Source organism: Acanthopagrus latus, chromosome 17 (genome assembly GCF_904848185.1).
Source record: "Acanthopagrus latus isolate v.2019 chromosome 17, fAcaLat1.1, whole genome shotgun sequence".
NCBI lineage: Eukaryota > Metazoa > Chordata > Actinopteri > Spariformes > Sparidae > Acanthopagrus > Acanthopagrus latus.
The window spans coordinates 19,473,888-19,501,441 of NC_051055.1; the positions used below are offsets into that span (position 1 = coordinate 19,473,888).

A 27,554-nucleotide genomic window follows, 5' to 3' on the forward strand; every position below is an offset into this window, starting at 1 on the left:
ATTCACAAAGCAAAGTTAAGTACACATACTGGCTTTTAGCTCATCTGAAACCCAATGCTGTGGGTGTTTGCCTTGACTAATGACAAAGGGTTGATGATTTCCCACTCAGACAAATGAAATGGTGTCATGTTTAAAAGCCTTTTTCAACAAGCTTCATCTTAACGACTTACGCAAGCCTCATAATGAGCAAATAATTCACAGTTCATCACTTCAAGAAGAGTCTTAAAGAAAGAAGAAGACAGGGCAAGTGATGAGGAAATGCTGATATGTATTCCACAAGTAACACTTTTACAAAGCAGGGAGTGTTACAGCAGCATGTGAAGCCAAACACAAGAGAACAGACAAAAGGCTGAAAAATAAATAGTCTGGAGGCAAGCAGTCAACAGAAGGACTACAACCATCACAATCATCACTGTGGAACCATTAAAACAAGAAAGAGAACCAAAGGATTCAGTTTTGGAGAGAGGATAAAGGTAGAGGAATAACACAAAACCAATCTGTAATTCAAATCATCTCGTTTCAAAGTCAAATCTGGAGAAAAGAACACAGTTGGAGATTCAATTTTCTGCTGTCAGTCATGCTCGTACAAAAGAGAGACGCAGTAGAGTTATCACACAGTTTATCACAGGCAGGAGTGAGTGAAAGGACTCTCCACATGTTTTCCAACTAAAACACAGTTGACTGTGGCCAGGGCTGGGCGATCATTTTAGCAGCACTCAGCAGGAGCATATCGCAAAGATCTGATCATCGTGTGATCAGTCTGGGCATGTCTGCTGTCCGAATAAACGTACATTTGTTATTTAGGTTTTTGTTTTAAACATATTACACATGTGGTCACAGATAACACATATAGTGTGGCAGTATATATATTTTAAAGGGGTAACGCCACTAATTTTGCAAAATTAAGTGTGTTTACATGTCTTGGGGAGAACTACTGCGTATGTTAACAGGCAGTAAAAAGCTTTTTGGGGCTCCAGAGGAAGCTGTATGTAATCTGATAAATTACACACAGCTTCCTCTCCAGCCACAGAAGTCTTTTTACTACCTGTTTCACATGTGCAGTAGTTCTCCCCAAGACCTGTAAACACACTTTAATGTGCAAAATAAGTGGCCTTAACCTTTAAATAAGGATGAGTGAGTGCACCTTTAAATCATCTGTACCTTTTAAACCAGAAGTGAAAGAAGCCTGACATTGATAACCATTGATCAGTAGTTGCTAGATCTATCAATAAGACTACTGACAGAACAGCCTCTGAACTGAGCTTCAGATGAATGGTTCTGATTACAAGAGTAACAGAATGTTTTCTTTGAATGATACGCGCACTCCCTCAACCTTATTTGTAACATCAGTCAGATTAGTTCATATATGATGTTGTACTCATATTCCACATAGTAATATACACACTGGAAAGTAACCAAATGATTACTGTAATAATGATGTGAACCATATCGCCCAGCCCCAGCTGTGCTGTTATTCATGACTTAACGTTGGCAGCTTGTAGTTGATGATGTGAAACTTGCAACTTTTTTGTATCAAATGTTTGGTCCAAACCCTGAATGGTCCACGATGGCAGTACAGACATGTTGGCAGTGAAATCTTTGACATGGCACAGTCTTCACAGGACACTGCTATTGAGATGTCAGTGCATACTGTTCCTGATGTGATCTGAATCACTTACAGTTACAGGCGTAAAAGCAGTGAGGAGAAAAAAAAACTTAAAACAGAAAAACATTTTGAATTCACTGGATTCAAGGGAGTAAACGCAGACATGTTGAGCAAATAAAATGAGGAATGTTATAATGCTGAAAAGCTTGTGGTTGCTTAAGACTAGTTCTAAAACAAGTGAAGAATATAATTAGGAAGCACGACAACTGTAATCTGGACCTTGTGCAGCTGCTTTAAAACTAAACCAGTAGGATCTCACAGTGCATCAACGTGCTTGTAATTCTGCTTCTGAAGGAAATAATGCCTGCAGATAATAACGGCTACAGTTTGTTTTACTATGGATGAGGGGAGACACGACAGGTAAAAGGAAGTAACTAACAGATTTCACCACAAAACCTTCTGAGTGGATTTCTTACATTAAGACAATTACATTTTGTGTTATAAGTTATTGATCAAATATGCAAAATATTCATTATCTAATGAAATATGTGCTAAGTTTCTTACATTTCTAGATCAGTCTGGCTGAACTCAAAATACTTCTTTGAAGTTTCTCTCTTTTTATCACTTCATGAATCAGAAAATGCTGTCAAAAGCCATAAAAAATACATTTTTGCCCAAATCTCAAAAAGGTTTGTGGATACTTTGACCTGAAGTGTCTCATCTGTCACAAAAACATAATTCTATTTACACTGTCTAATGTGGTCCAATTAATGAATAGAAAACTTTGATAGAGCCCACACACAAAAATGGGATCATCACACAGGAAATGACAGCCGAGCCCTAATGTCAATACTCTCATAATATATTCATTATGTACTCCAGTATAGTGGTATCGTAACATAATACTGAGGACTGTTGTTTTTACCTTTGAAAACTCATCCGGCATCAATTTAATCACATTCAACAAGCTTCTCTTTCAATTATTCATAGACATTATGAGGGCTATTGTTTGAATCGCCATGTTTTTAAGGCAGCATCTTGACCTTTCAGCTACCTCATACTGACCAGTAATGCGGTTCACTTGGACACTTAAAACCGGATGCAGTTGAGAAGCACACTTACTGTACAGGCAGACGCACAGGCGAGGGGAGTGAATGATCAATTTACACCCCGGTTGCCAATCACACTATAAAAGTAACATTCACAGAGCTCAAACATTCCTTTCCCAATGTTCACAGTACTTTTTTAACCTTTGTTGCCATATTTTTCACATCACATTTTGCCTGATTTTTCTGTATTTTTAATAAGATCGAGTTGAACTTTAACATTTTCCCAGACAAAATCCTCTTTGACCTGTTTGTTGCTAGAAAAATGAGTGTTGGTGCGATCAATGTTGAAGTAACTCCCCGTCACGTCCCCCAAAAAAGTATCCGACCAGTTCTTTTCTGTACCTCCATTCAGTCAGTTTTTTCTCCAGTTTTCTCTCTCACGTTCTCGATCTTCTCTCCGTCTCTTTTCTCCTCCTTGTCCCCTCTTCTCCCTTCCCTTTTTCCTCCCTTCAGGACCCTGCTGACGATTATACAGCACACGGCGATAACGTGCATGATGAAGTAGATGGACATCCAGTAGTTGATGGTGTCCGAGGCCTTCAGCAGCACGAAGCCCATGCACATGTAGTCGTAAGCCCTCATTTTCAAGAACCACTGAACCCAGTCAAAGATGTTCTGTCCACGAGGACCCAGTTTGGCTCGGACTGACGCCTCCATGGCGGACTCGGCTGCGATGCACAGGGGAATGGTGAGGAAGGAGAGATAGTACCCAGCGTGTAGTCCGTGCCAGTAGGCGCTGATGAACATGGTCCATCCAGCCCTGAGAGTCACAGACAAACAGGAGAGATGTTGAACTCGAACAGACACACCACTGTGAAGGATTCTGTTATTACTGCATGTATTCTGTCTTTCATGAATTTATAAAAAGAGATTTAAAGGATTTGTAAGTTTTGGCCAACAATTCAAAGAAAAGACCACAAACAAACAACTGACTGATCCTGCTACATATTGCCATACTCTGTGTGTAGCTACAGACTGATTTAACTTCTTGCTCTGTGTCATTAACATCCAATGTTATCCAGAAAATGATTAAAAACACAAATGAGGCACACTGTTACACTGCTATTAATCCCTCTGCCATTAATACTCCAGTATTTTAAGTCCAATAGTACCTTTTCAGGTACTATTCACTTAAAACTACACAGTCCAGCTGTGATAAGCCTTTTCATATATATATATTTTTTTATTTGCATATTCAGTCAGCTTGTTATAGTTTCGCAAGTACAGAGCTTCTGTGAGCGGTTTTGGTTGAAAAAGATAAGAACAGGACTGCTGTTTGGAAATAATTTGCTTTTTAGGCAAATGAACCAGGAAAGGCAGAGGATCCAAGCATGGCTGTACAGACCAGGGCTAAATTTAGCAAAGCACCTGAGGGACTGACACACAGATGGAGCTTGATGACAGCTCACAGTGAAACACGACTGAAGTATTAAACAAGAGGGCTCTTGATATCTATTGATATCTTTTTTGCTGCCACTGGTTTTATCGCACTGCCAAGGCCAAAGTTTAATGCCTGAACACACCACACAGGGTGTACTGGATGAGCACAGGGATTTGTCCATACGAGACACAGACTGCTGAACACTTAAACCCTTACCTGAGAGTGTAGGCCTTGAAGGGGGCATTGGGGTAGATGTAGTGATGCAGCCACCACTGCACTGTCATGTTCCAATAGCGCATGCCATGACGGACCTTCACGCAGAAGTCAGTGTTGTAGCAGTCGATGTTCTGGATGGTTCTGAAGTCATACTTCTCTTCAGCAGAGGGATCAGGGCTGGTCATGAGGGAGAAAAAAAAAACTAACTTTCAACAACAAAATAAGAACTCAAACAAAGAGTGAGTAAGCAATCACTGATGCATCCTCTTTTAATATACGTGTTAATCCTGTGCTCCTGTACCTGTAGTTGACAGTGGGTCCTCCTCCAGGTTTGGACAGCGCCTTTTCTGGATAACAGCCCAGACCTGCACTGATGCAACCAGCCTCAGCTCCACACCACGCTGCGTAGAAACGCATCCGAAACACGAAGAATACTGCTGTCATGTAGAACAGCCTGGTGACAGAAAGAGAGACACAGAGAGTACACTGCAGTTTAAGTTTATTTGCTCCTGGTACAGTTAAGAAAAAATCTGAAAAATTCACCACATTTAAGAAGCAGCTTTGACCAGAGTTTGTACTATGACATGATATGTTCTGATATGACCATTACATTATCTAATATATTATTAGATATTATCTTATATAAACATAGACATTGTTATTGTTATAAAAAGACATTATTGGGGCAATAATTCATTCTCACAATACCTAAAGAAATAGTTTTGATCCAGGAACTCCTCAGTGCGAACATAGGCCAGTGGGAAGATGGAGTTGACGGCCAGGAACAGAGCACCGTAGACAGGAACCAGCTTCAATCGCTGCAGGCAAGGCCCCCAGCCGGGCAGGTCCTGCGGGCTTGGCTGCTTCAGCCAGTCGGCATACGTTTGAAAGCGAAAGAATGGACCTTTGAGGAGATGGAGGGATGAGATAAAGGAGCATTGAGATGACAAAAATGGAAAATCGGGATAATGCAAGACACAAAAGGGACCAGCGAAGGACAGTGTGGTTTGAAAAGGAGAAGGTGTTGTTGGAAAGGAGGGGATGGGGGTAAGAAAACAAGTCAGCAGTAATTTTCAATAATACTAAAAATGATGTGGACTCACACAATATTGGACAAGTAGCAGAGAGTGAGACAAAGAGGAGAGACAACAGTTAAAATTCATGCAAAAGCAAATGAACATCAACAACAGCGCACATGAATGTAAGAGCTGGCACACAACATAATTCTGAGAAGTGCGGAAGCACATTTCCACGGATTTACCTGTCATGACTCCGATGTAACAGTAGCTATAGGACAGGATATCGTAGAGAGAGGGCTCCTGAGACAGACCCCCGATGACAGGAGACTTGCTGAAAGAGCTCACTTCCTTTTTCTTCTCTATGTGGAAGCTTTGCACCTCATTGGCCAGACTCACCATCTGAGTTCAAAACAGAAAGATGCATCACACGTCAACAAAGACACTGCTGTGTCACTGCAGTTGATTTATCCACTGACGAGGTCTCTATACCTTGAGAGTGAGAAGCAGCTGGACGGCATTGGCAAAAGGGGTTGGCGGTGGCAGACCGAACCAAGTGACGAGCCGGAAGAAGAGGAGGTAGATAAAGGTCCAGCTGAGACTCGCGGCCGGGGCATGCCTGGTAGACAGAGACACAGGTCGTGAGTTTACATGTGTTCCAGTGCACTTATGGAATTCTGTTGCTTGCACCAGCTTTTTACTGCACACTACAAAAACAAATATGCTTACCTACTGTGCTCCTGAATTTCAAGTAAATTAAAGCTTGTGGCTGTAAGACCCCAAAGGCTTATACAAAGACGTCTACTGAAAAAGTCAAGGCCAGATTTAAAGAATTACATTAAATAAAAATAAGAGATGGAAGAACTACTACAAAATAAGAAAAAAAATCAAAAGAAAAACATTACTATATAAAAATAATAACAAATTATTGTCCATAAATCAACAGTTTAATTGGAAATCTACCTTTTTTAACTTTTGCTTTTTTATTCATAACGAGCAGATGGATCAAGGTAAAATAGCTTTAAGTTGCAGACCAAATGTCGTGAGGTATTGTGTGTTTGTGTCATGCTGTTAATGGAGTTTGTCGTCTCTCACCGCCAGCTGCTCTTTATAATGATCCATGTTCCAATCACCGTCACCAGAGAGTGGAGTGTGTGGATGTGGCAGGTGGCAATGGTGATGGAGAGGCCCAGAAGAAGAGCTGCCCCCTGCTTCACTGGAGGACCTGAAGCAAAAGTAAAATCATGAAATTAAGCCACCATGGGAACAGCACCCAAGACACACCAAATGACTGGGCTGATGTCATAAACAGGATGTGCCATCAATCGCAGTGAATTAAAAATACAAACATGGTGTGAAAATGCATCACTTCCCACCTACTGCTTTCGAATTTGTTGACACTGTCAATCAGAAGAGGTGCAACCGAAAATACAACAGGCTTATCAACATTGCTCAAAAGGGCAAGTATACAGAATGGACATCAATTTTGGTGATTCACACAACACATGTTTAGACTCCATGTATGGGTCTGCCAACAACCCCCTTCATACATAAGTATATGTTTTCAGAGCACTAATGGAGCTAATGGAGGACAGTCTGAGCCAGTGTTGTGGGTACAGGACATATAAACTGCAGTAGCACAACACAGGACTAAGGATGTGAAGCATACTGAAAGGCTTGACATTAGGTTGAAGGGCAAAACCCCGAACAAAAGAAAAGATTAATTAAAGTCCTCTTTCACTGTCATCCATGGTCACCAGATTATCCATCACTAATCCTTAATATTATGGAGCAGAGACTGCTAAGAAGATTTCAACTTCCTTCATCCCTTCATACAACAGGAGGATTCCCTATTAAGACATGGTCCAGTATCCCATTAGACACATTCAGGATATGTATGGTCACGGGGCAGTCGATAAAGTGTAGCCCCTCTCCTTCCAAATGTTAAAATGTAATATAATAAACACAAAACAATACAATATTGTTAAATATTTTGTCCATCTATTACTGTGTTAAGAATAGACAAACAAAAATAAATCCTGGTTTTTGATCATCTCCCAAAAAATTTCGCTTAGAAGAAGACATTAAGAGAAGTCAGTTACATAAAACAATTAGGTATGAGCAACACTATTAGACAATTAGCAAAATCTATGTATATTGTTCTGATTATGTTTGAAATATATTTATGTCTGTAGCTTGTGTTAAAAGTCTGCATGGACCAAGTGACTCACTGAGGTAACGGAAGAGGAATCCAACAGGGATGGAGGCAGCGAGAATTCCCAAGTACACCAACTCATCAGGAGACATCGCTCTGCTGGCACATAACACCAAACATAGCTTGTACAGATAATGTTCACATGCACTTGAAACATCATTAAGTGACAATCAAAAATTATGTGTGAACAACATGATGGAATACAAAAAAGTAACCCATCTGGCAATACAACATGGTCTACCCTAACACCCTGCAACAAACACCGCCTTGGTAGAGCTGATAGTTGCTATTTCTATTGGGACTGCATCACAGATACATTGATTAAATCCTATGGTAAGTTTTACTAATGTTGTTAGTGCAAGATCACATACTAATAAGATCATAATACAAAGTAGAGTTAATTATTTTACATTTACAAATAATGAAAGATGGGTGCTGGTGCACATCTAAAGTGACTACACACACCACCAAGTTAATATAATGTATTACATTCTTATCAATATGACCAATCATTTATCTCCATTTTTACATTTGTGGGCATGTTTTTTGCAGGCACAACTTAATCATATCAAAGTGGTCTGTCAGACATTCATTTATTTTTTCCTTTTCACTCAGCATTTTCATTTTCTAACTGCAATAAGTGATGGAAGTTTATTCAACTTTAAGCGGCAACTAAGCTGCGTCTATGTTTCAATTAATCTTAAGCAATCATCAGGGTGTGTTTCACAGTAAGTCCTCCGTGTGAGAAGCAATTTCCGGTGAGCTGTGTGCAACAGCACCTCATAACGTACCAAATCGGCAGCACAAAGCAACAATATGCTTGAACGGCGTTCATGAAACCGAAGAGTTCCTAAAGAGATTAAGTACAAGGCACAACACGCATCCTGATATTGCACAACATGGAATAACATGTGGAAACTTGCTGCTGTGCACTATAATGCCACACGAGATCTAGGCTTGAACTCAGGAGAAAGCTGAGGATAACCGCTACGCTATGATCACTTTCATTAGATGTAGAGTTTAACGGTTTAAATTACAGTTGTTACTCCAAACTCGGAAAAAGGAAAACATTTATCAGTTCATCAATAAGCGTCCGCCATGACGTCCTCGCCCGAAAAAGCTGAGTTGACGTTAACCGTCAACACGGCTGACATTATGCGTTTACGTTGACTTAAGCTAAGAGCACAGCCCGGCGACAGGATTGTGACCATTTATTTTAAAACACAACACAGACTCAATGTAAAACTGAGGTTTAACCACTATAGTCATGGCTGTATGTACTTGTGTCATTATGAAGTCAGTTACAAGAGCTGTACAAACGTTAGCACTTGGAGAACAAGCTAATCGCTCGTTAGCTTAGTAGCTATCACTGACCAACCGTTACATGAACAGCGCGTAAACTTTTTTTTTTTTACAGTACTTACATTTTAACGTGTTAAATCGCCAGTTTAATTACTCCGGTCTCCAGTAGAGCCTGCACATATGACTACCCATTCACTCAACTAGCAAAGCACAGGAGGAATGTACTTCCTTGTTGAGAAACTACGTCATCTAGTGGGCGTATATGGTACGTCCCAACTTAAACGGTGTGGGCTGTACCATTCTGTCTTCACTAATGTACATCAACTTCTGGTAGAGATTGGTACAGACACATGACTAGAACGTATATCTTCATGACAGAACACTACAACTACCTGACTTAAAGTTTGTGATTATCTTACATTAAAAACTTTAAGTACTAAACAGCATACGATTTTAAAAAATATTCTAGGGAGATCAACAACAACAACAACAAAAAAAAAAAACTACTCAGTTCTCTGGTCAGACCAAACATTTTTATTCAAAGTTTTTGACAGAACAGGAAGTATCAGAACACACTCCCTGGATGACATCCTTCTTAATCCTCCTCCTCATCGTCAGCTCCTCCAGCTCCACTCTGGCCCTTCTTGGCGTTCTTTCTCTTGACACGGCCTGGGCGTCCACCACCGTATGGAGACCTCAGGGAGAAGTCGATGTGCTTCTGACTGTCCAGGCGAACCACAAAGGAGGGGATGTTCACCACCTGCTTGCGCACACTGCAAAGACAGATAATGAGGGTGACTTTAGAAAACATTTTAAAAGTCCATTTCACATACTGCATCTTTATTTCCCGCCTTGATAGATCTTACTTTTAATTTTCCTGTAGTGGACAGAGTATGAATAGCATCCTAGACATTTTAGACATAGATTGCAGGCTTCATTGACGAGGAATTCTTGACACCACAGAAAATCTGAATCCATGATCTTTTAATCATCAGCCTGAGCACTTTGCACATCACATCAAGGTGTAGTAAATAATACCAATTGCCCGAGGTGCAATCCCCCACTTCTTACCTGACAGCCACAACACCTCAGTCCAAGCCCTTGGCGGCAGGATTGGCTCTGGGCAATGTCTACTGACAAGGTATACGGTTTTGATACCGAATTGACCTTGCTGAAATGTTTAATTGATCTCATCGGACAGCATTATAACTTCATGGTCCTCTGATGGAAGAGGAAGCGTTGAGAGAATCTCATGAGTCCCTTAGAAGACTTGTGACCCCTTCATAAATGAGGTTTGGTGCCCAAGGGCCTTTGAGCTTACCGAATGTGCCTCTGGCGGATAAGGACACGGGCATGGTGGATGCTTTTGGCAAGTCCGAGCTTGAACACCTGTGTCTGCAGCCTCCTCTCCAAGAAATCTTCAACCTTCAGGCCCAGGATGTAATCGAGCTTCATCTTACCCTCATCCAGCACACCGATCCTCACCAGACGCCTGAGCAAAGCATTACCTGGAAAAACACAGGAGACCTTTACAATCTAAGACATACAGGAGTGCATATGACATTTACACTATTTTGGCCTCATTGACGAGGAATTCTTGACACCACAGAGGGTCTGACAGTTGATAGTTAAATCATAGGCCATATCCTGATCAAATGTGTAGTTGAACATTTTATGTACCTTCAAACAGACGCTTGGGGTCCTTCTCGTCAAGAGTGAGCAGCTCTCTGGCAGCTTTGCGGATCTTGGCCAGGGTGAATTTGACCCTCCACACCTCACGCTTGTTCCTCAGTCCATACTCGCCTTGAGAGAAGAGTTAACAGTCAAACCTCAAGCTCAGTGTCATCTACAGTAAACAAGTAGCAGCCTATGACAATATATATATTGCACACCGACAGATATGTAATCACAAGCTTACCAATGAGTTTCAACTCCTGGTCGAGACGGGACTTCTCGAAGGGACGACGGGGGGTGACATATGTCTTGCGACAAACCCAACTCCTGGCAACGGGCATGGCGGTTTAGGAGTGCCTGCAACATCATGGCAAACAATACTTTAGTCAACGCAAATTAAAAGCCCAATTGTCAGAGATCAGCAAAAACATTAGATGCCAGGCAACTACACGTCCCCAAGCCCTCATCTTAAACTCACATCCTCTTCACATTAACACTGGACTAGAATTAATTTGGATGCAGTTGCAATTCTGAGGTAACATGTTTGACTAAGTAACGCTTAAGACAGCCTTGTTTGAAATCTTGTCACTTCAGTAGCCTGTACATCGTTCAAGCTTGAATTCTCATTCCATGGTAGTGCGTATTCTAAATTATTGTGGTCGCTGATAAACCTCTAACCCAAAAGGTTGCAGTTCAAAAAAAATAATAAAAATAAATAGCATTTAGCGGTGCGAGAAGGTAACTTCATGTAGATGCGCGTTGTGTGTTAATCAACGCATTCACATCGCCACTACGCCAGAAATAAGCTTTAAATGCATTTGTAGTTACACAAACAATGCAAATTTGCTTTAAAAACCGGCAATCTGTCAGCCATACGACTAGGCCGCAGCCACGCCACACCACGTTGTTCAGCGTGAGAACGTTAGCTTAGCCGAATTAGCTCCTAACCCAATTCCATTATAAACGATTCGCTGTTTACTTAAAATACGTCTTGGCTAGTCCTTCTACGTTTCCTTACACAGCCTATAACATTTAGTACACTTTCAAGGTGAATGCAGTGAATTCGTATTGTAATGTAACACGAGTCTGCTGTCCGTACCTGTCTCGCTCAGGCTCGCGCAGTAAAGAGGACGTTTAAGGAAGTTCCCATTCACTTATAGGGCTGACGCACGCACTACATATCCCGTCATGCCCCTCTCCACCCGAACGGAAGTAGCAATGTTGGTCCTGTCGCACTCTGTTGGACAAACAGAAAAACAGCAGCTGAAAACAGAAGGTACCAGCTTCAAATGTGTGTTTCTAGTTGCCTGCAGATTTGTAATCATCATAAAAATTATTTATTTCGTCATATACTCAAAAAATAATAACAGACTTTCAGCTGTTACACTACATTTTTGAGCATACAGGGGTACTCAAGGTGTCAAGTTACCTGCTATGGTTTCAAGGTTTTCCTTTAAAAGTGTCCCCCTGTTAAATAAGCTGTTATTGTACAAGTGTGTCACATGTAGGGAGACATCTTGCATTACAAAGTGTGTAAGAGTGAGGGTGGTAAGGTGGTAAACTCAGAGAGAAGGACATGGGCGACTATTTATATAACTCTGAAATGGGACCCTGAGCATGTGTTTCTGTCTGTCAGGCTACATGATCAACTGATGGACACACAGACGCTCACTTGCTTTCTCTTTCACTGCACTATATCCTGTCTTTCCCGGACAGGACACTGCTTGTTTTGTGGACTTTCCTTGAGTTTTCTTCTCAGATATATCTGAGAGGTTAAGCAGAGCCTTAACCCTTTCTCCATTCACCCTCTTGGATCTCCTGGTTTCTCCTTTTGGGGATTTTTTCTTATTTTTTTTTTCCAAGCCTGATTGCCTGCTCTCCTGTGCGCATATCAACCCTTCCTTTCCCCCTGCTCTCCTTTTCCTTTTCCTCCCATCTTCCACTGTTCCCTCTCTCCTTGTGAGTGTTTTTTGGGCTATGCTCTCCTCACCCACAGTGATTCTCCAGCCTTATGGACTCCCTGTCTACCCACAGACAACCACATGCTACCCCAGCATAGTTCAGGTAAACTCTTTTTGATTTACTCTCCAAAGTGTCTTCATCTTCTCAGTTACTGTGCATAAATATTTGTCTCTACAAGATTGCATCATCAGATGTTACGTCTTTCATGCTGCTGGTAGTCTGGTTATATAAGGTGACACAGGATTCAAACGTTGGAAATGAGACTAAATGGGTCATTATATGAGTAAGAATTTCAATAACATGCTTTATTTAATGAGTGTGGGCCTACAAAATCCCATTCCCCGCAAATTAATATGCAGAATATGCTCATTTTAACATGTTAAAATGTCACCACTTATTTTACAACATGTTTCAAACCCAAAGATAGAAATTTCACTGGAGGGCTAAGGAATTTAAGAATTCAGCAAATATTCACATTTATTTTTATTTTTATGCAAAAGAAACGAGTAATTGATCTTCAAAATCAGAGAGCTCTTGCTGCAACGCAATATCAGTGCTTCAAACAGACCAAGAAATGACACCTTACCTGTAAGGAGGAAAACCAAATAGCTTATATTTCCAGGAGTTAATGAATCACATATTGCATTTAATTTAGTGACAGTAGTGACTGAATAGCTCATGCACAGAAGCAATCAAAAAGGCCTGATTGTATCCAGGCGAAGTAAACTGATGTGGAAGATCTTATTTATTTAATAGTAAGGATTAGTATGACATTAGGGGTTATCTTTAGTCCAGAGGCTGCAGTCTATACAAGTGTTTGTGTGTGTGTGTGTGTGTGTGTGTGTGTGTGTGTGTGTGTGTGTGTGTGTGTGTGTGTGTGTGTGTGTGTGTGTGTGCGCGAGTGTGTGTTTAAGTGTCCCTGACATACCGCTAATGCCACCATGCATCTGGTATGTCTCTACCTTGTCTCTGTGCTTCACACCAGCTGTATTTTTAGCCCTCCTTTCCTGAGCAGATAATCACAGCAGGAGATTCTGTCACCTATCTTGTTGTCCGCAGTCAACTGTACTGGAAATAGGTGTGAAACCTGCCTGTTGTGCATTTAAGCAGTGAGTATTTTAGCGGATCAAGAATTTTATTTTTGAGAAAAAACACTGTATGTAGAGGTACTGTTTGGAACCAAAACAGAGGATATTCAAGCCAGAGTTTTAAGAATGACATACATCCATGAAGCATGATGGCACATGCTGAACTTTTCACTACTTTAGAATATTGTAAGTCTAACAACTGAGCCCTCCTTCAGCAGTTTTCCACAGACATTTCTGCATGATTGACGAGCGACATGTGTTTAAAGAGCGACTTTAACACGTGTCAGTCTTTGCCTTCTGTCTCCCCTCTGTCTTTACTGTTTCTCTTCAATACTAACAACCTTATAAAAGCCAAAAATAGATTTTCAAATGTTTTTACAGCAACCAGAACAGGAGAAAACAGGATGTAGGAAATTAATGGACGATTGAGTGAAAAAAGTAATATTTACTTTCATTCAACAAGCTACGTGTTCGTCAACAGTTGTAACTTGGCAAGCACTAAAAGGCCACATCTGCACTTAGTGTCGTCTGCGTGTAAATCCTGTGGCAGCTGTCCCAGCAGGCACCTGGCTCAGAGCCGTTGACCTCTGACCACAAACCGACAGCTGAGGAGTGAGACGAGAAAAAGAGGGAACAAATGGAAATCAAAAAAAGCCTGCAAGGAGGAGAGGGGGGGCACAGAGTCTGTGCGCCTGCTGACACTGCGATACTGAATCGGAGGTGGTGTTTGGTAGTTAGTCTGTGGGAATTACGAAGCAAGAGAAGAGGACCGGTTGTGATATCTCACAGATTGAGTTATCTTTGGTCATCTGTCAGTCACACACTGGTTGTTTCGTGAGATAAATGAGACACAGTGCAGACACGAGTTAGTGTTTGGAAACATGTTGCAACATGTTCCTGGAGCTAACACTGCCATGAATGACTGGACTGAGTCATGACGAAGAATCACAACTTTGGAGAATCCCTGTAGACAGAATTAGACAGGGTGACAACAACAAACATGATAGTAGGTTAGAAACAAATCAAGTTCATTAACATTTACATATTTTTTTTGCAATGATCTCTCAAATGTAGTTATCAAACGCCACTGCAGGCAGTATGTGTTACATTTTAGCGATAAACCTTTTTGTCCAAAATGACATCAGCGCGCTTCATTGGGAATTTCATGATTATAATTCATCGCAAGCATCTTTTTACGCATTTCATCTTGACTAACATCATACAGCTTATGATACCAATAATTCTGTTATGAGCCAATATCGGCTGATATCTGCCAGACGGTTGCTTTCTAAATTCCAGTTTGCCTTGCATCACGTGGCAAACAATCTTTATCCTTCAAGGCCTCTAATAAGGTTGGCTTAGTTTTTGTAGAGTTAAGGGTCTTGAATCTTGAATCACGTGAGTCACGTAAGTCACGTCAATAGGTCAACATTTTGTCAGCATTTTTGGTGCTGCTGGATAGATCACCTTAAAATCGTTTACTGCCTACCTTGCAATGCCAAAGGATTCACAAGATCCTACGAACATGTGATCTCAAGGGATCCATCTTGCCAGGCTTCAAGCTTCGCACTTATGGCCAAAACACAGTGGCTCAGACCAACCAGCGCCCCATAAGGAACTCTCAGCAGATTCAGCATGATTTAGGTGTGACTGCCAGCGAGAGAAGCGACTCTTCATCTGAAATCAACAATGGCATCCCTCAAGAAGTTAGCATAGATGTTGTGATAGCATCGGTTCTGTTTGAACCAGGGAATATTTATCTACTCAAAGATGAGAAAACAACAGCACTAAAGGCTTTTCATAGTGGAAAAGATGTTTTCGCTCTTATCTCAACTGGCTTCGGCAAGAGTTTGAATTACCAACATGCTGCTCATAGCACTTTCTTACTGTTGGCCCGTGATCGACGGTGACAGACAGATGGTTCTTCTGAGTACTCTTTGAAAGTCCCTGCTCTTTTCCAAACAGTTTCCAAGGACAACTTCCCAGATGGTTCTGTCTGACAAACCATCTGGCATGTCAGTTACCATTATAAGGTCCCATTTTGAATATCATTACTTTATTTTGATTTGTAACCAAATGTTAGCATGTGAACACGCTAAACTGAAATGATTAACATGGCAAGACACGATACCTGCGTAACACCAGCAGTTTGACATTGTCCTATGAATATTAGCATGCTGACGTTAGCATATAGCTCGAAGCATAGCTGTTCCTTACACAGGTCTGAGGACACACTGGGTACATTTCATCCCTCGTGTATTTCTTCTCTTATACTAAGGTGCAATACTCTTATTTAACAAACTGACAGACAGAGATTCAGAGGTTCATGATTGCAATGCATGCAATGTGAGAACCTGACCCACAATCAGTGCATCCTGCAATTCCTCCATTATTGTCCTCTCTGCGTCGACATATTTCTAATTATTCACACCTCTAAGTGCGACAGCTGATCCAGAGATATGTGAGAGATTATGAAATGATAGTGGAGATAGTTTTTGATTACAAGAGATCCTTCTAAATCCTAAAGCTGGCTGACAAGCATGTGGCATTTTGCATGGAAGGCAGCTCATAGATAGAAGTTTAACACCACTCAGAAGCAGAATAACCTCTATAATCCTTCAATGAAATGAAACTAATACGGCAATGGCGAAATTCAAAAAACACTTTGATCTTTTTGGAAATAAATCGAGGGGGTGAGAAGATCAGTACCGCTTTCATGCCTGTCCATTGCCATAAAATAGCAGCCAGTTAGCTTAGCATTAATACTGAAAAGGGTGGAAATTGGCCAGCACTTTTTAGCTCACTAGTTATTAACGGGTTATATCTATCTATATCTCTAACCAGAGTGTAAAAACTGTGAGCTAATCCAGCTGTGTCCTCATTACCAAGGTTCTTATTATTCCTAAAGGATATTTGACAAAAAGTTAAACTATTCCTTTTGGAGTAAAGTTCTGCATCCAAATTATACCTATATGAGTCAAAAAAGAATTAAAAATGTCTCCAGAAGCTCTGTTTTTTTCAGGAATGGCTCCATATTGAGCATGAATACAATGTTATGCCTGTTCCAGATGGATCTACCTCTGACCAGTTTGGTGCAGGGGAATTCAAACTCAGTGTGTCATATTGTCGATGTTTGTATGTAAAAAATTAGGGATTTTCCAGGATTGGATTTTCACGGATTGTTTAGACGACTTTTCCACAAGCTTTTCTTGCATCTTTTTCAACACATCTATCATCTCACTGACACAAAATAAACAACATCTGTATTTTAAGGGGTTATTTCCTCTTGTGTTAAAAATCTTAACTTGCAAAGTGTGGTAGTAGTCTTAAAATGCACATATTAACAAAGTAGCCTACACGTAATTTGAAATTGTGCTTGAGTGCACCTCTAAAGAAAAGACAGTTGTACTTACCATATCTTTTAGTATGATGTGATTAGCTGTGTTGTTCTGCTAAATAACTGTTTATAATCCTTTGATTATATTTGAGCAAGTCAGAAAGTCAGAAATATTACTGGAAAAAGATGGAACGGTTGTCTTCAGACAGACATTCAATGTTTTACATCGCTGGTTAACTAATACATGTCACTTAGGACAGAACAGAGAACTGAAAAGGGAAATAGTTTCAAAGGTGTAGCTGAGTTATTTGAAAGGTTGCCAAGCATGTTCAAAATGAGAGAAAGTCAGATGGATTAGGTCGGGAGTGTTTAGAAAATGTTTCTGTAAAAGCAGTAAAACCATGCGGGCCGCTTATACGTGGTATTCTTAGAGTCGACCTTTGGCATGATTTACTGTCTTGCAACTGAAGGAGCATCTATTCATAAATACCTCAAGCTCTATACAGTCTGAGTGTGTGTGTACGTATGTGTGTACGTGTGTTCATGGGTGTATGAAGTGTAGTCGGTGTGGGTGTGAGTGTGGGGGGATGAGGTGATTGACAGTTACAGATGACCACAGCTGGTGTGGCCTCCTGGTCCCTTTTGCTCGGGCAATCACCTGATGTGATTGGTGGATGAGTAGAACTTATGGTGCGGTAGGCGGGTGGTCAGCAGGCATTAAAACATGCTGCAGTTGTTGAACAATGCATCAGAGATCGGGGAATGCAGTAAAGAGGTAAGACAATGCGTTTATCTCCAAACTGGATCGTTCTTTTGTAGGAAGGCTGTGAAGGATGGTTGTTCATCTCTGTGTTGGATCTGTTTTCACGCCAGCTCTCATGTATGTTACTTAGCTCCGTCGTCTGTTTCTTACTTGAAGGAGTTCAAGTTTGGTTGTTTTTTCTGTGGGATTTAGCTGAAATTTGGCTGAAATGACTAAAACCCTCTGATAGATGTTAGTAACGCTGCAGCTAACACTTATTTTGATAATTGATGAATCTATAAGTTTTTTCAATCAACAAATTGTGAATTATTCTATAAAATCTCAGAAAATTACAAGATCAAGATTTTTTATATGAGACTATATAAAACTAAACAAATGTTACAATGATACAACACAGCATGAATCGGCAAATTGATGATAAATGAAATAATTTTTCATTAAATGGTTACCACTACATTTTATGTTGACTGAATAATTGATGAATACATTCCTCATCAATTTTCAGAGCCATCTCTAGCTTTCACTTAAGAAAAAGAATCAATATGACAGTACAGAAATACTCTTTTATTAGTAAAAGTCCTCCATTCGAAATTCAACTTTGAGAAAGTACAAATGCATTTTAAGCTAAATAAACTTACAACTAATGATTAATCTGTTCATCACTTAATCAACGCTGAAGTTGGTTAACGTGGAGAACATTTTAATTACTTCTTATTAGATTACTGCTTGTTAGCTTGTGTGTTTTCCTTCAGTAACGATAAAGTTTTATTGTATCTTGACCTATAATGATCCATCACAACATGATCCGGTGATTATATTTTGTGTTGTTAATCGAAATCTGCAAAGTGATTCAAGTTATTAAATATATGTAGTGGAGTAAAAAGTACTGAATGTCCTTTTGAATTGTAGTGAAGTAGAAGTGTGAAGTATAACTACAGGATTTAAGGAAATGCACTCAGTCACTCTCCACCTCTGGCAGTTAGAGCTCCTTTTGATTTTGGCGTTCGTACTAGAAATTAAAAATGTTTGGCTTAAACGAGCATGTGGTCATTTAGAAAGGATGAGCGAGTACCACACTATCTGTATCCATACTCAGAATGAGTGTGGGCCCTTGGGCTTTAACTGGAAGTGAGTGGGACTGACTGAAAGTTGTTCATTTAGGCCTGAAGTTGATATTTGTTGATTTATTAAAAAAAACTATTTAAAGAATGTTTTTAATCACGTGAGTAAGATGATTATATACAGAACAAGTTAATACAATACAATACAAGATAATACAAGATAATACTTGTTTATGCATCATGAGCTATTCAGACTCAACAGCTCTTGGTTGTGAAAGCAGAACAGCTCTGACAGTACCAACATGGTGTTTCGTTTGTTTACACCTCTGACATCTGAAACCTTGCCTTCCATCCTTCTCTCTCCTCCACAGGGGGGCCCCACTCAGGAGGCCGGCCCTGGCAGTGGCGACCCTGCCCTGTCTCAGGTCTACGCCCCACCTCCCTCCTACCCACCGCCAGGTCAAGGTCCGCCAACATCTGCAGGCAGACTGCCACCTCTGGATTTCAGCTCTGCACATGCCAGTTCAGAGTACCCTGAACATCCCCAGCTGAGAGTGTACCAGGGCCCTCAGCTGGACGGGGCGGAGGCTCTGACATCCAGTAACACGGTAAGAAAGGAATTCAGACCATCACAAGAAAGTCATACCCCAATAAAATCTGACCCTCAGTGAGTTAATGTGAGAAGAAGCCCCCTGCTGCTACAGGTAGTCCATCCATAGGTCCTATCAGGGGAACATGGCCAGATAGAGTTTCCTTCTATATTTAGAGACCCACTTCCACTGTTGTGTCCATGTACGGGAATGCTGCTCACATTCAGTACAGCGAAGTGTGGGGGGGGGGGGGGCGGCAGCTGAGTGAGGATTTGTTGTTGAAAATAAATCCTCACCTTTCCTTCTTCCCTGTCTTATTTAGCAGGCAGTAAGACAAATGTCTCAATACAGCTTGTGTTCATTTTATCAGCAGTTAACAAAAAAGAAACATGCTGAATATCAGATCAGATATCCGGCCAGGCCAATAATCGGTCTAAGCACAGTGTATTCATTTACTTTTACACCTTCTTTTGATACTCAAGTAGCTTTAATTTCAGATATTTTAAGATTATTCATATGGATGACTTTTATTTTGACCAAAGTTATATTTCAACACAATATTTTTACTTTTACTGAAGTATGAATTTTGGGTACTTTTCCCAACCCTATGTTTTTGTGGTTAATCCAACTCAGTATCAAATTGATTTCTGATTGAGGCTTTGAGGGAAAGGATTTAGTGTTACTCAACACTAAGTGACTTTTTGCCAAGGTGGAAAATTGAGTGGAAACTATCTTCTTATGTAAATTCCACGGTTTGTCAAACTGTGAAAAGTCTTCTTCTTGAGGGGCTTTTTGTCTGTAGTTGTGTCCATAATATCTTATTTCCTTGAATAAGTGAAAAAAATCTGCAAGTGCAGTAAGTTATTTTCAACCTGGTTCCAATAAAAATCAACTAATTCCAAATTTTCTCTAAAGTGAAATGTTCTTTCTCTCGATTAATGTTTTTGTTTTCTTTGTTTATAACTGACTGTGGTTTGGTTTGCAATCTAATATTTACAACTATTGGGAATGATTGCCATGAAATTTGCCACAGATTTTCAATGTCCATTGAGGGACAAAAAATCATAATCAACTTCGGTGATTGTCTGGCTTTTCTTGTAAGTCATCAGGTCAGAAATGAAGTCCATTTAACACACTTCAATGACCAAACACCTACAAACCTAATGACATTCTCACCGCTGTACTTTGTGTTTAGAGCTGATTAGCAAAGGTTAGCATGCTAACACAATAAACTTAAAGGTGCTGTGTTTAAGAATCTGCAAACTGGGGAATTAATACTCAAAACAGACAGAGGGCAGCATACCATTAGAGTAACTGCTGATGGTAGCTGCCATTAGCTAGTTAGCCGTGTTAGCCGTGCATGTAGTGGTCCAGACTTGGAGCTCAGATGACCAAGACCAGCGTTGATGTGTTCTCCGCTAGCACAGGTATATTGGACGAGCTGGTTAGCATGCTAATTTCAGTAGATATTTCTGAAACACAATACATACATGTTATAATGTGTAACGTGTTATTTCTTCACAATCAGTTGATCATTTTAGAAAATGTTTGAATGTTTTCAACTAAAGCTCGTACATATCGTATCTTTAAGATTTTAGTGTGTCAGCATGCTAACAGGGTAAACATTATACTTGTTAATCATCAGCATCAAAGATCTGCTGGGGTAGCATGTTTCAAGATACAGACACACACTTCTGGAGAAGTATTCGATCATTTCATGCAATTTGGAAACAGGTTGAGCTATAAGATGATCAGGTTCTTGAGGCTACATTCAGAGAATGGAGTTATTTTTTTCAATGATCTAACCTCCTCCAGGCATGACAACCTCACTATGATGTGGACAGCGGTGTTTAGTCTGATCTGTGTGGCAGCTCCTGCAGCACATCTCTTTGCCTCCTCTCACAAATGGTGTTTTGTGGCCCCATCTATATATTTTATTACTAGAGCCCCTGACATACTTGGGTCCGTGCTGATTTTCGGAGAAAGTTGAGACGTCGCCACGGAGGGAGGGGGTCAAAGGGGGAGGCTGACCAGATGACCCCCTTTTCCCCCTCTGAAATATCGCTCAGGTCCAGAAACACATTTCTGCATCGTGACATGACACCACCTCCCAGCTCAACCCTCTCTCTCTCTGTCTCCCCTCCACTGTGGCCCGTCTGTGATGTTTGGGTGGTCGTATGTGTGGATGTGATGTTGTCTAGTTAGCGATAGTGAGCCAGTGAAGTGTAATCCAGTGGCGTGTGTGCATTCTTAAAACGTTCCCCTGTGTGAATGTGTACCTTTTTCTGTCTGTCCCCAACTTATTAATGATGCCCCCTTTTCAAGTGACCTTTAACCCTTGGCAGAAAAGCAGCACCGTGACCCCAGACTGACCCTTGTGGACTGTTCAGTATTGATTTCTGCCCCTGTCACCCTCTTCCTTCTCAAGCTTTTTGCGCACCGTCTTTGCCTTGTTTCCTTTGGTTTAATTTTACTCTTCACTGCTGCACTGAGGCCTTTCCCACTCTCTGCCTCTTGGTACTAGTCTGCTAATACTCAAGTCTTCACTTCTGCATCAAAGACTGTAGTTTGTTTCACATATCAGTACTTTTTCCAGTAATTCAGTCTTTTCTTTTCCTTTTTCTTTCCAATGCATTCTCTCGCTCTCTGTACATTTTTACGTTTACAGATCTTTCACTCTCATTTTCTTGTTTGGTCTCATTCATTTGTCTCAAAAACATTCTTTTAACATTTACCTTTTTGAGCTCCAACACACACACACACGCGCACACACACATGCACACACTAGCATCGTGGTGCATTGTGGGATAGTGAATGTTTTGGTTGTGGCACATTAGGCCTTGAATTTTCCTGCATGGGGCAATTTTAATTAAATTAGTTAAATATTACCACAGTTTCATGTCTATTTTAAATATTACAAGAACTGCTTAGATAATGTGATAATACTCATGTTTATTTCAGAGGAGCTAAAACTTTATTTAACTCTTTGCCACAGCTTGATTTGGTATCAGATATATAATTTTGGTTGTTATCGTAGAGTCCGACAGGCATGTATTCAGAGACGCCTCACTAAAATGGAGCCCTTTTCATGCCTCCTCACATTTGCCTGAGAGGGATCACTGGTTGCTGAATGCTCTTTGACCTTTGGTTTGAATCACTTGACGTCATGAAAATGATCTGTGCCTAATGCCATGTGATGCTTACGCAACTGAACCTTTACACAAACAGAATTCTCTGAAAGACGTTGTTGAATTATGATTTTTCTTCCCCCCCCTTCCTTTCTTTGCTTTTCCACTGATGCCCTCTCCCCGTTTTTTCCTCACACCTATTCTCATCTCATCCATGCTCTTTCTTTCTCCATCTCTTGTTTTCCATCTTTGTTCCCTCATGTCCTCCTCCTTCTGGTCCATTCTTCTTCTGTCCATGTGCTCGCTTCCTCTCCTCTTCCTCCTCCTCCTCCTCTTCCTCCTCCTGCTGCTGTTTTCACACTTTCTCACTGTCAGGAGGACGCCTTGGCCCCTGTGACCTCTGACCCCCAGTCTCTGAGCGTGTCTGTGTCATCAGCGGGCGGAGCAGGGAGTGGAAGTGATGAGGAGGGGTCAGGTAAGGCCCAGCCAAAACGCCTCCACGTCTCCAACATCCCGTTCCGCTTCAGAGACCCAGACCTCCGCCAGATGTTTGGGGTACGAATTTCTCAAAATGACACAGATCCACAACGTGTTTATGTGACTGTTATCCAAATAAATCTGAATGAATCATCTCCTCCATGTTCAAGTTCATATGAAATACCTATTCTGACATTTTCAGCAATTTGGCAAGATCCTTGATGTAGAAATTATCTTCAACGAGAGGGGATCAAAGGTGAGCATCACATAAACATTGAGGTTTAAATGTCCAGTGTGCAGGATTTAAGGAGGTCTATTGACAGAAATAGAATATAAATATATATGTGTTCAGTTTCATATAGTCACCTGAAACTGAAGAACTGTTGTGTCTTGATTATCTGAGTACGAGCGTTTTATATCTGTAGAGGGAGCAGTTCCTCTTCCACAGAGTCCATCATGTTTTCTTTTAGTGGTGACTGTAGAGGATGGTGAGTAGAGGCGTGTTCAGCTGGTTACAATCTGCAACCTCGCTGTTAAATGCTACTAATTCCTACACACTGGTGCTTAAAAAAAACTAACAAAAAAAAAAGATAAATATTTGTAAGGAATGAAAACAGTATTTAAACAGTGTGACCGTGTGATCTGCAGGGCTTCGGCTTTGTCACATTTGAGAGTGCAACTGAGGCTGACCGGGCGAGAGAAAAGCTAAATGGAACAATCGTTGAAGGCCGAAAGATCGAGGTGAAGAAGATTTTCTCATTCATCATAGGTTTTAATGTTCCTCATAATTGTCCTTGAACTTTGCTTTTTGTTCGTGTCCGGTGCCCTCCAGGTTAACAACGCCACTGCCAGAGTGGTGACGAAGAAGCCTCAGACGCCTCTTGTGAATGGTGATATCTCAAGTAAGACATTTCACTGGTTTCTGGAAGGCTTCTGTTTCTATCTGCTGGAGGAGAAACTCACTCTTGCTTGTTTTCCGTGCAGCCTCCGGATGGAAGATCAACCCTGTCATGGGAGCGATGTACGCACCTGAACTCTACACAGGTAGGTTCTTCCCTCCAGCACTGATCTGTTATTGTTATGAGGTCACCAGAGTTGTACTCCTCCTTTTCTCTAATGTTTGTTTTTCTGTTTCTTTAGTTGCCAGTTTCCCGTATCCCGTAGCAACCCCCACCTTGGCCTACAGAGGCTCTGCGCTGCGCGGTCGAGGACGAGCTGTCTACAACACCATTCGCTCTGCTGCAACCACACCTGCTGCTGTACCCGCCTACCCCGGGTAAGACTCTGAGCTCCAGGTACCTGCACCACCATCACTTTATCATTGTTCAACCTTTTAATATGGTTTTTACTCATTTTTATCAGTGTGGTCTATCAGGACGGTCTGTACGGAACAGAGGTCTATGTAAGTCACTGCACACTTCTCACACGTTTCTCACCTTCAGTCATTTTAAAGTGGTTTTGTGGTTTTATTTGTATGGTTTTGTCTCTGTGCAGGGAGGGTATCCTGCAGCTTACAGAGTGGCTCAATCAGCGTCTGCTGCCACAGCGACCTACAGTGATGGGTGGGCAGACAGACACCACATGCAGTCCTCACATGTGTTTCTTACATCAACATCACAAATCGTTTTTTCACTTCTGGTGTGACATAGGCAAAGGATGGGAAATGGTTCCTGTTTATTAGTTACCACTTGCAACATTTACAAAAACATTTTTTTCACCGCGAGTGTACGCAGTATCCTTGCATTGGTCCCTGACACCATCAAATAGCAGTATTTTAGCAGACAGTATTTTGTCCTGTGCTGTTGTTATTAGCGACTCTGAGGAAAACGGAAATGTTCCAGTCGTCTTTGCAACAGCGGCGCCAACAATAACACCACTTGGAAACACTTGGAAAAGCTGTCTGCTACCAATTTGAATGGGATTATTTTTTACTTTCTTTTCTCCTCTATGGCAGTAAACTAAATATATTTTGGTTCTGGGCAAAGCAAAACCTTTAAGGAGGACATCTCGCTTTGGAGAAACACTATTCGACACCATTCACCGTTTTCTTTTGATTAATTGAGTTGAAAGATTATTCAGCAATATAAATTAATTAGTAGCCGCTGTCCCAGAGTTTAAAAAACACATACGTTTCATTCTTTAACCTCCAATCAGTTGGTTAAAACTCCTTTCCTTGTTTCCTCCTTTAAATCTTGAGGTTTTAATGACTTGCTAAGTAGCCTTCACTCTCCAGTTACACACAATCCGGTTTTGATTATGGCGCATTTACAGTTTTTGCAGACTTGATGTCTCTCCCTTTGACCAGTTTTAGAAACAAATTTAAAGACATGTAACCAAGGAGTGCATTTCAGGCCGTCATCAGGGGGGGTTGAGCAGCTGAACTGGTAAACATTTTGGGGTTGAAACAGTGGTCGCACAGGACGTCAGAAGGCACTCACATCTGTTTCTGATGTTTCTGAACAGATACGGACGGGTTTACGCCACAGCTGCAGATCCCTACCACCACTCGGTTGGGCCAACAACAACATATGGCGTTGGTACAATGGTGAGTCCCGACACACACAGCCTCTGTTGAAAGCTATCTTGTTACATGTGTGGTTGGCAACCGTGCTCCCTGCCCCCCTCAGTCACACCTGGCATACTGCTTCTGTCAACAGGCCAGTTTGTACAGAGGAGGATATAATCGCTTCACCCCGTACTGAGACGCCCACCTGGCCGCCCGCCTGGCCGGAGGGCGGCGAAGGTAAAAAACGTCTCTGTTGAACCGGGGGACTGGCCGATCCATGGACGCTGCAGGACAGATGATGAGATCCTCAAAGTTTGGAAATGTGGTTTTACCTCCTGTCTCCATCACAAACTCTCCCTGAGAGACTAAACAGACTGAAGTTGTAAATACTGTAGGACCCATTCACCGCCCGTTCTACTGACAAATACGATGTTATCTAATTTATACAGAGTTGCTTAATTTTTTTTTCTGGATTTGAAGAGTGCTGATGTAGCTCAAACTACAGAGGGTGAAAAACACTGTGAGGATGAACTCTGAGATTTTTCACGGGTCAAACTGTACAAAAAACAAAGAACATTTTGTACAATGTGAAACGACTTATTTTTGATGATTAATATTTTACAAAATCTCTGTTGGGGTGTGTGTGTGTGTGTGTGTGTGTGTGTGTGTGTGTGTGTGTGTGTGTGTGTGCGTGTGTGTGTGAGTGTGTGTGTGTGTGAGTGTGTGTGAGCATATGAGTGAGGTTATTGTTCAGTTACCCTCCAGTGGACTGGGAGACAGCTGTGAACACTGGTATCAAACACAGAACTAATGTTTGTCTGGACGTAGTTGGACTTTCACTTGATTTTTGTTCTATTTTGCTTTCTAACAATCTACCTCTCATACATTTTTAGCTTTTCACTGCAGCTGTCTATATTAATCTTTTCCATCTCTGTGAGCTTTTCTTTTTCTGTCCATAAATCCTGACTAACATCTGTGTCTGCGGCTCTGCTCCTCACCGCCTGATGAGCCTTATGATGATGATGATGATGATGATGATGATGATTCTCCAGGGGAAGTTTCCTTCCTTTTCCTTTTTCTGAGCTGTTTTACATTCGCAGCAGTCTCTCGCTGTTGGCTCTTTCTACACACGCTGAGGATTAAATGCGTTGCTCATCTTATGTCATAGAACTGCCCACCGTGTTCAGGTCTGTTCTGTTCCAGTCAAACTGTCATCTGTTGTTGCCTTATTTCTCTCTTTGCCCTCATCTCTTCCTCACTCAGAGCTGTTGAATGCCTTTCTCGACTTGTATTGATTATTTCTTCTGAGTCTTTGTTTCCGTTGCACTCTTTTCTGCTGTGTTTGTTGTTTACCTCTAAATAAAACTTGTTTTCTCTCTCTTCTCCTCTTCTGTCCTTTATTGATTCGTAACATTTTCCTGTCTCTTTTTCCACATCTTCTTATTCACGGTGTCTCTGGGTTTTTCCTTTTTTTCCCTGTCTTCTGCCTCATCCCTGTTGCCTCGGAGGCCTCGACCTGTACGGGTTTAATTTCCATCAGGCCTCGTAGATAAACTGAAGCAGCCCCTTTCCTTCTGTTTCTTGCACATGTTTATCCTGTTTCCTACATTTATTTCCATTTAGCTCTCTCCATTTAGCTCTGTTCTTCTTCTTTCTGTCCTTCCCTGCACCACTATAGAACAAAAATATAAACATGTACATGAAATCTGGCCCCAGTCTGTTCTATCTTCTATTTTCTGCTACATTCACTGGCTTAATTCTTTTATTTAGCATGAGATGCTTTCTAACTTTCATCTGTTCCTGCTTACTCTTACTTTTGCTTATGACTTTCCCCTTTTTGCATAGTTCTTCTCCTCTGCTCCTGTATATTATGTAGAACTAGCTTCATTTCCCTGTCATTTAATTAGCTTTTTGCTCCTTTGCTTGTTAGTGCTTAGTTTTTGCTGTCTTCTGAGTTTATTTATATACATCTTTGCTGCAGCTTTGCTGTTTTCTCTTTCACCACTAGTTGTTCTTTTGCTCTTCATAGTTGTTTTTTTCTCTAACTGGACATCCAGACTTTGCTTCATGAGAAAGTGTATTGTATTTTGGACACTCTAGATGAATTACACAGCTGTAGACTT

The 27,554-nt window shown here is 41.1% G+C and overlaps 3 protein-coding genes across 4 annotated transcripts; 1 reads left to right on the forward strand and 2 right to left on the reverse strand.

The window, feature by feature from the left end:
* Window positions 1-248: 248 nt before the first annotated feature.
* mboat7 (membrane bound O-acyltransferase domain containing 7) lies at window positions 249-9,122 on the reverse strand. 2 transcript variants are annotated; one of them, XM_037072988.1, is made up of 9 exons: window positions 8,968-9,122; window positions 7,560-7,639; window positions 6,424-6,553; window positions 5,821-5,947; window positions 5,574-5,730; window positions 5,021-5,216; window positions 4,614-4,766; window positions 4,313-4,489; window positions 249-3,475 (listed from the first exon to the last, which is right to left on the reverse strand). In XM_037072988.1, the coding sequence occupies exons 2-9, from the start codon at window positions 7,633-7,635 to the stop codon at window positions 3,064-3,066; spliced, it is 1,428 nt and encodes a 475-aa protein (XP_036928883.1). In that variant the 5' UTR covers window positions 7,636-7,639; window positions 8,968-9,122; the 3' UTR covers window positions 249-3,063. The 2 variants fall into 2 exon arrangements, with proteins under 2 accessions (XP_036928883.1, XP_036928884.1); XM_037072989.1 differs by having other exon boundaries at window positions 7,560-7,642; window positions 8,968-9,118.
* Window positions 9,123-9,356: 234 nt separating this feature from the next.
* Window positions 9,357-11,666, reverse strand: rps9 (ribosomal protein S9). Its single transcript, XM_037072993.1, has 5 exons — window positions 11,619-11,666; window positions 10,764-10,876; window positions 10,526-10,648; window positions 10,167-10,353; window positions 9,357-9,618 (listed from the first exon to the last, which is right to left on the reverse strand). Exons 2-5 carry the CDS (start codon window positions 10,858-10,860, stop codon window positions 9,441-9,443), a joined length of 585 nt encoding a protein of 194 aa, XP_036928888.1. The 5' UTR covers window positions 10,861-10,876; window positions 11,619-11,666; the 3' UTR covers window positions 9,357-9,440.
* Window positions 11,667-11,692: 26 nt separating this feature from the next.
* rbfox1l (RNA binding fox-1 homolog 1, like) lies at window positions 11,693-26,815 on the forward strand. Its single transcript, XM_037072990.1, has 13 exons — window positions 11,693-11,795; window positions 12,516-12,583; window positions 19,102-19,338; window positions 22,824-23,003; window positions 23,128-23,181; window positions 23,574-23,666; window positions 23,758-23,827; window positions 23,910-23,969; window positions 24,066-24,201; window positions 24,288-24,327; window positions 24,420-24,487; window positions 25,389-25,470; window positions 25,583-26,815. The coding sequence occupies exons 1-13, from the start codon at window positions 11,708-11,710 to the stop codon at window positions 25,625-25,627; spliced, it is 1,221 nt and encodes a 406-aa protein (XP_036928885.1). The 5' UTR covers window positions 11,693-11,707; the 3' UTR covers window positions 25,628-26,815.
* The last annotated feature ends 739 nt before the right edge of the window (window positions 26,816-27,554 follow it).